We start from the raw sequence: 7,851 nt of genomic DNA on the forward strand, positions 1-7,851 counted from the left end.
TTTTAGATTATAAGCTTTGTGTACACTGTATTTTCACTATAGGTGTTCTGAGATATCAGAAAAACAGCAATTCAGTGTACTACTTTTTTATTTTGCAGTATAAATTGCAATTTCACATACCCTCATCATAATCACACAGAGGATGACCTGTCTGCCCAGTCATTGATAAACTCTATTCCTACCACAGGGCTGGAATAAATAGATAATCATTATCTAACACAAAAAAAAAACCCTCATGTTTTATGTTTATCTTTACAAATAGATTAAAAACAAAGTGAAAGTACAAAGAGAGGTGCTTCAAGCAGAATTTGTACAAGCAGCTGTTCTTGCTGGAAGCTGTCAGGTGATAGGGACAACAGCAGCAGGGCTCTCAGAGAAATAATGAAGCCAGCCTGACATGACAGGAACCTGAGCTGGGTGAGGTAGATGCAGAGAAGAATCTGTAATTTTGCACAGGGAGCTGCGTCCTTCCCTGTGTGATTGCCTACTCTGTTAAGAGCTGGCTATGGTGATTGTAAGCATTCTTCTCTCCATGAAGTACCAAATGGTCTGAGTGTTTCATTCTCAACAGATTAGGGGATGATTGTCATTTAACCAGAGCACTCATGAGTTTGGGAGCTGGAAACTCTCTTTACTTGGCTAACGTGGAACAAAAGAGATATCATAGGATCGGGGAATATTTGCCATACTGGTGATTATTGGGGTAATGTCAATGTCTTTGTGATCTATAGTTGGCTTCAAAGTAAAGTTCTGCAGGATGGATGTTAAAAATATGAATATCTCCATCCGGGCCAGACCTTCTCCTGCACAGATACGTTTTCCTGCAAGCAAAAAAAAAGAGGTGACAGTGGAGTATTTTGTTGGTAACTGATTTCAACCATAATTCCATGAAAGTTCAGGCATCTCAGAATGCACAGGCAGCACTGCAATATTTTGGGGAAGCATGGATTAAGCTAGGAACTAAAGGTGTAGGACAATGAGAGCCCTCAGTGTGTGAAGGCAGTTTGAAACCTCTGGTTGCTCATGTTCTGCTGTTTCATGGTTTGAGAGAAGTTGCATGGCTGAGTCTCACTTCATGCACATCTTGTAGAAGGCATTGGAGGAGGGTTTGTGTTTGCCAAAAAAGGAGGTCAACTAGAACTATAGAGCAGGAGTTAGAGCTGCCCAGAAGTGACTCTAGCAGATGTCACCTGATGTCACTGTACAGACAGTGGTGATGGAGCCATGAAATCTTCAGAGAGATTTCAGGAGAGGATGGTCTAGGATCTGAAATAGCAAGAGGTCTTACCTGCAGAAAATGGCATGAAGTGGTCACTCTTTTTAAAAGTACCATTTGCATTCAAGAAATGTCCTGGGTCAAATTTTTCTGGATTTGGAAATTCCTTGCTATCATGTAGGACAGAACTCAGCATAGGGAATATCAGAGTGTCCTGAATTAACAAAAAAGAAAGGTACAATGGAGATACATTAAAGCAGGGAGTTAAGAAGTTCCCAGAGCTAAACAGAAGGATAGTCAAAGTTTAACAAGTTTTAAATTAACATTTAATGGGTGACAATATATGCCATTGGTATGGCAAATATTTTTTTAGTGAATTTTAGTGAAGTTTAGTAGTGAATTTAGAGTACTTAATACTGCTTCCAAATAAATTGCAATTTACATTGATGTGAAAAAAAAAATAGAAATATCTCCCTCTTCATACAGAGGATGAAAAAGCATTTTATTCTTTTTTTTTTTTCTAACACAAGGGGTTGGACTCAGTAACTTCCAGAATCCCCTTAAAAATTCAATTCAGTATCACATTTCAATGCTTTTGAAAATAAATAAAATATAAAGAACAACACTCATCATTGTTTTCAAGAGATTATGACCTTTCTCAGACACAGTGGAACAAACCTTGGGGATAAAATAGTCTCTGAACTTGGTGTCTTTGATTACAGAATGTGGAACATTAATAGGAAGGAAATCAATGTATCTCTGGATTTCATGGATCACAGCATCTGTAAAGGGCATCTGGCTCCGATCCGACATGCAGGGGCTTCGGTCTCGACCAATCACAGAATCAATCTCCTTCTGCATTTTCTCTGTTAAGAAATCAGTAAATGTTGAATGAACAAGTCCCCCACCTGTTTGCCTAAAACTCTTTCCTAATTTAGAACAAGATTTGCTTTTAGCACACCAGGAAGATATGAATATTCTTACTAGTAACATCTGCTTCCCGTGAAGACAACTAAGACTTATACACATTTCCACACTGCAAAAACATATTTCCTGATCCCACAACCTATTAAAAAGTTTTAAACTATTTATTTCCATTACCTACTATCTCTGGGTATTTATGCAGAATCAGAACTGCAAATCTCAATGTGGTGCTTGTGGTCCCTGTTCCTGCAAGGAACAAGTCGAGTGTGGTCCTGCTCAAGGTCTCAACGGTGAATTTTGAATCATGATTCCCTTTCTCCTGCAGGAAGATTTTGCAGACGGTTTTGAATGACAAAGCAAAGAAGTATGCTTAAAAAGAAAAATTCTGTACCCATAATGTAGGTTTATGAACACATCTAATATTCTTTAAAAAATATGACACTCTGCAGAACACCAGCATTTATGGTAGGTTTACTGGATAATATTGTGAATCTTTTTTAATATGGAAGGAGCATTGAATTATATTAACCAGATTGGTCTTCAGCTTTCATCACTTTGGCTCATGCTGTTAATTCTGTTTAAAAATCCGTGAAAAGAAAATTGAGAGGATAAAATAAAGTCAATGTGTCAAGAAGAGCAAGTTTCCCTCTCTATTTGCAAAAACCTAATGCCCCATTGCAAGTAAAAAGAAGTGATTCAAGCAGTGATTTCCATATAATCCAGTAAGTCTCTACTCTTACAGTACCTGTTCCATTTTATTAAGAAAAGAATCAATAAAATCTCGAGGACATGTGGGATCCAGGGTTTTCTGGTGTTCCATTACAATATCTGTTGTAAATTTTTCAACTTTTTCAAAATTTTGTATCAGTTTTTGATGTGGTCCAGGTACATAATCCATGACAGTTGGGAAGAAATTGTAAAGCTGTAAAAATAAAGGGATAAAAAAGCATGTTCTGATTAATGTGGATAAAATAAAATGTTCTCCTGATTGTAACTATGAAAATTGGGGAGTTAAAATATTTTCGAACAGTAGGTCTTTCTTACTTAGGATTTTATGGCCATTTACTTTATGGTTTCCCTACATTCAAGGATTTGAGCAACTTTTACAATGATAGCCTTTGGACATACAATGGCAATTCTATAAGATAAGGAAAAAACATCAGGAATTTGTTTGATTGCCTTTTTTGCTTCCAAATTTTTTTTTTTTTTCAAATTTAGGAAAGCCCACTGCAAATAAAAACTAATAACACAAATAATTACTCCTTAATAAAATATTATAATAACTAACAAATGTGTTGAATAAAACCCCACACACCTGTGTTTGTATAGAGATCTGGAGCCTGTTGTTTTCCTCTATCCAATCAACTAAATCTAGAAATTTCTTGTCCTCATAGTCAAACCGGTCCCCAAAGACGATGGAGCAGATGATGTTGGAAACAGCATGGATTAGGAAACTGCCAGGGTTGAAGGGTTGCTCTGCAACAACCACAAAAAAGTACTTGCTTTCAGTATTTCATGGATAATCCCCTGCTCTGACACCACATGGTAGTTTCACATTCTCTGGAGATCCAGAATTATGCACTTTGAAAGGATGGTGAAGGGCTTATCCAATTTATTCTCTTCTTGAAGTGAACTAATTTCACTCTTGTAATGGTTTAAGTATCTCCTCTGTCATGTTCTCAGCAGAACTCTGGTCTGAGTGCCTTAGTTCCTCTTCAGATAGCAAATGCCTGTCTGTCTTATAGACTGTTTATGAGAAACAGCCTAAACATTACCACAAAATCCCAGTGAAACCATGAGGACTTTGCCTTAATCATGTCTTCAAGTTTTTGCACTCTCCTTATTAACTTTACTAGCATAACCTCAGTTATATAACCTCTCCTTGGGGTTCAAATGCCTGTGATCAAAGTCTAATTTTGATAGCACAGCCGCATAACTCCTGTGAAGAGAATTATGGTGTAAGCCAAAAGCAAGATTAGACCCAAGAAACAAGGGAAAGCTGTAATTACAGACAGTAACAGGATGCATCTCAAGATTTCAAGATGAGAAACAATAACATGAAAAGGTATACAATCCTGAAAGGAAACCACAGAGTGTGAAGATGTCAACTTGGTAACAAACTATTCCAAGGAGCAATAGCCCAATAGACCAAGGAGCAATAGTCCAATTGTCTGCCTGACTGGTGACTTTGTGGTCACTGAAGACTCAGCAGATGTTTCAGAGGGGGTGAGTATATTAATGCTGAATGTAGACGACACTAGTCATAGCTATTTCTTAATTGCATTAAGGGTAAATAATGGATCTATACTTTTTGCTTGTATATATCTTGCTTGTAAAACTGCTTAATACACAGTAAAAGATGCTGTAACAAGGTGAGCCAGAGGCTTGCATAAAGGCATAAGAAATATAGTATTACTGTGATAGTCAGAAGATAGAAGCAATGCAGGTGAGAGTGTTTTCTCTGATTTATAAAATGAATGTTTATCTGAGAAGCCAGACTGATTTTTCTAGTGGCTCATGGAAAACAGAGATGCTTAATCATTCTTTTAGATCCACCTGCTTTTGCTTTTCCCCCCTTGCAGAATAGGCACCCACTGAGGGCTGGCATTGAAAAGGAAGTCTGGGCTCCAGGCTGGTACTGTGCCATCCTCAGGGGGACACACTTAGAAGTAACACTGCCTTATCTACCAGAAAACACATCTACAGTTTGAAACCAAGTGCATCACCTTATGCCCTGCCCTCAGAAGCAGCTTATATCCCTTGTTCCCATTGGGCAGCCCCACCAATACTGGAATGTATTGTCTGCTGTTCAGATGGACTGGACCCAACCCCAAATATCTGCAAATGACTACTCTGGTCACCTAATCCCTCAAGATCTGTTCACATAGAGCTTCAGGAGACAAGGTGAAGAAGAGCCTACTCAGTTATGTGACAGCATCCAGCACTGTCTCATGGCTGAACTCCATCAAACCCTTGGCTCTGTGGCAAAGCCATGGTTTTTGCCACTTCCTGTCTTGTTCCTCAAGCAGAATAGGTTAAAAAGGTTCTTTCCAAGCCTGTCCTACTTTTATCCTCCATATTGTCACAATGCCTTTGATTGATCCATTGTCAGGACTGATAGCTTTGCCTGCAGAAGCAGGGAGCAGAAACAGCAGCCATGTGCACACTCCTTGGGTCATAGATTTTGTGAAGCAGCCCTACATCCCTCACTGTCTCATTGCAGATATGCACAGTGTCTCAGCAGGCACAAAGTCCTTATCATACCATGTGTGTTCTTGATCCTCTCCACCAGAAAATGAGCTTCCTCCTGGATCCGCTCCTCAATGCCCTTTTTCCCCATCCCAAAATCCCGCAGGGTGGTGAGTGTAAACCGTCTCAGCTGCTTCCAGGTCTCCCCATTGCTGGTCACAATGCCTGACACAGAGAGGAAAAATAGTTTTTCCTTTTAATGGGAATTACACAGTAAGTACTTAGCACTCAGACACTTCTCTGTGGAGTTACACTGCAATTGCTATCTGCCCAAAACCATAACTTCTTTGTAATTCTGAAGGTGACAAATTTGATCCATCTGTCAGCGCACTTGAATAAAACTGACTTTATTCCCAGGATAAGAAAAACTGTCAGGAAGTAAGTAACACTGAATTGGTCCTGGGGCACAAGACCTTTACACTAACAAACCACTCAAATGTTTTGCTGTACACCTTCGTAGAGCATACCATTATTGACAATACCATTGGTACTGCACTATATATAGAATACCATGGACTATGTACTATAAATGGCAAACCAGGGACTGACATGGTGAATAATCTCAGGACCTAATCTGGACTGTGGCCCTTACTGGGTCAGACTATATTATTTCATCTTTGTTGTGCTGTGGACTTTCCTTTTGCTGGTTCCTTAGCTGTACGTATATTCAGAATATTTTGAGAAATGGGAGAATTAATGCAAGACCTTAGAGGCATTTAATGTACAAAATTTTAGCCAGAGCTTGAAGCAGACTGGAAATAAAAAGGAAGCCATCTTAGGACCTTAAACAGTTCTCCAGAGGACCAGTTTACTCAAGGGTCCAAGTAATGAGCTGGTATTTTTGCCTTTAATTGCTAATTTGTCTGCATAAAAGTAGTAAACAAAATCCACCATTCTCCCTGCACTCAGCTGTGTTTCTGAAGCTCTGAAAGCTTCTGTTTTGCATGCTGGCATTAGCAAAGACGTACCTGAGCCTTTGAAGAGTTTTTTAAGCAGTGGTAGAGTGCCTCTTCCACTGAAGTCATCTCCTTGATCAATCAGAGCTTCTTTTACAACATCATAGCCATACAGCACCACAACCTTTTGTGGGCCCAAATGTACCGTGAAGACAGGACCATACTTCTCACTGAGCTGTAGGAAAGGTGAGCACAGGGCAACATGACAACATGAAAGATAACCATGTCACGATTGTAGCAAAGAAGTCTGAGAGGTGATGTGTCATTGTCCCAGCACTGTTGAGACATGACACTTACTAACAACAGTGCAGAGATATTTCAATTTGGAGTTCCAGACAAGGTAAGAGGGAATCCTACAAGAAATAGGGAACATGAATGGAAATGGCCAGTATCCAGTCTAAATCCTAGAAAATAAAATAGCCCTTCACAGGGCTGGCAACACATTTCAGAATGCCTTTGTGCAGGGTATAGTGGATAACAATTTACATGAGCTCTAAAATCAGTTACATACACAATGTGAAGCAAATGCCTAAAGGGTTTTTGACCACAAACAGTGAAACTCTTTCAAAGGGGTATTTTTGCCAGATAGGTGACATCAATTAGGGGAGGGAATAGACAGCACGATCCATCTCCAAACGTTTTTACTTCAATTTCTGTGCTTGCTACTCCCACTCCCAGGTAGGGAGCTAGGGAGTAGAGACAGTAAAATGGAGCTGGGTTCTCCCCCCAAAAAAGGGCCAGGCTGTGTTGCCAGCATGGTGATGAATTGAGCACAGGACGATTGCACTGAAACATCATCAGTGCCTTGATTGCAAATCCACTGCAAATTATAATACTGTGGTACAAATTGTGAGGTTGGCACAGAACTTATTTCACTATGGTCATTGCAAATATATAGACTGACTTATAATATATAGACACACATATACACACACAAACACACACCTGTAATATATAAACTTAGAAATGCAACAGATTATAGGGATATATAGACTTAATAAGCATGTAAGACAGCATAGGAAAGAATAAGACAGTCCTTTACCTCTTTCATGCTTTCAGGCAAATTCCATGGGTTTATCTGGAGCAGGTTTCCAACAATGGGGAAGGCAGTGGGACCAGGAGGCTCCTTCCCTTTTTGAGATCTGCTTCTCCATGTGGCAAAGAGAAGGCACGAGATGCATACCAGCAAGAAAATCGTGGTCCCTCCCAGGACCTCCATGGTGGGCTGAGGAAGGGAAAAGAAAAGCCTGATGCTGGACCTGTAAATCCATGCTTATTTATATGCTGTGGTACCAAAGCACGTGGTTGAAATCAGCCAATAGTGCCTTACCATTCCCTTTGAGATATGGGTTTACTTATTAATCTGTTCACGATGAGAATGAATGTTACTAAAGCTGACTTTGTGGGTTATGAAATAGTCCTAAAGCAATGGTAATTAAGACCCAGCAAAGCCCTGGTAGGGAAACAAATAAACAAGGGATGAGAACATGTGAGCAGAAGATGGTA

General features: G+C 39.6%; 1 protein-coding gene across 1 annotated transcript; it reads right to left on the bottom strand.

The window, feature by feature from the left end:
* Positions 1 to 512: 512 nt before the first annotated feature.
* Positions 513 to 7,606, bottom strand: LOC306805458 (cytochrome P450 2H1-like). The gene is made up of 9 exons (XM_079313219.1): positions 7,388 to 7,606; positions 6,358 to 6,520; positions 5,405 to 5,554; positions 3,456 to 3,616; positions 2,886 to 3,062; positions 2,318 to 2,459; positions 1,895 to 2,082; positions 1,289 to 1,430; positions 513 to 821 (listed from the first exon to the last, which is right to left on the bottom strand). The coding sequence occupies exons 1-9, from the start codon at positions 7,562 to 7,564 to the stop codon at positions 640 to 642; spliced, it is 1,482 nt and encodes a 493-aa protein (XP_079169345.1). The 5' UTR covers positions 7,565 to 7,606; the 3' UTR covers positions 513 to 639.
* Between the last annotated feature and the right edge of the window lie 245 nt (positions 7,607 to 7,851).

Source organism: Erithacus rubecula (assembly GCF_903797595.1).
Source record: "Erithacus rubecula genome assembly, chromosome: 9".
Lineage (NCBI taxonomy): Eukaryota > Metazoa > Chordata > Aves > Passeriformes > Muscicapidae > Erithacus > Erithacus rubecula.

Excerpts from the sequence above, each read along its gene's own strand:
- LOC306805458 (XM_079313219.1), bottom strand. The coding sequence starts at position 7,564 with ATGGAGGTCCTGGGAGGGACCACGATTTTCTTGCTGGTATGCATCTCG. Across the intron at positions 6,521-7,387 it reads TGCCTGAAAGCATGAAAGAG|CTCAGTGAGAAGTATGGTCC; the intron begins GTAAAGGACTGT and ends CCTTTCCTACAG. Across the intron at positions 822-1,288 it reads CTTCATGCCATTTTCTGCAG|GAAAACGTATCTGTGCAGGA; the intron begins GTAAGACCTCTT and ends TTTTGCTTGCAG.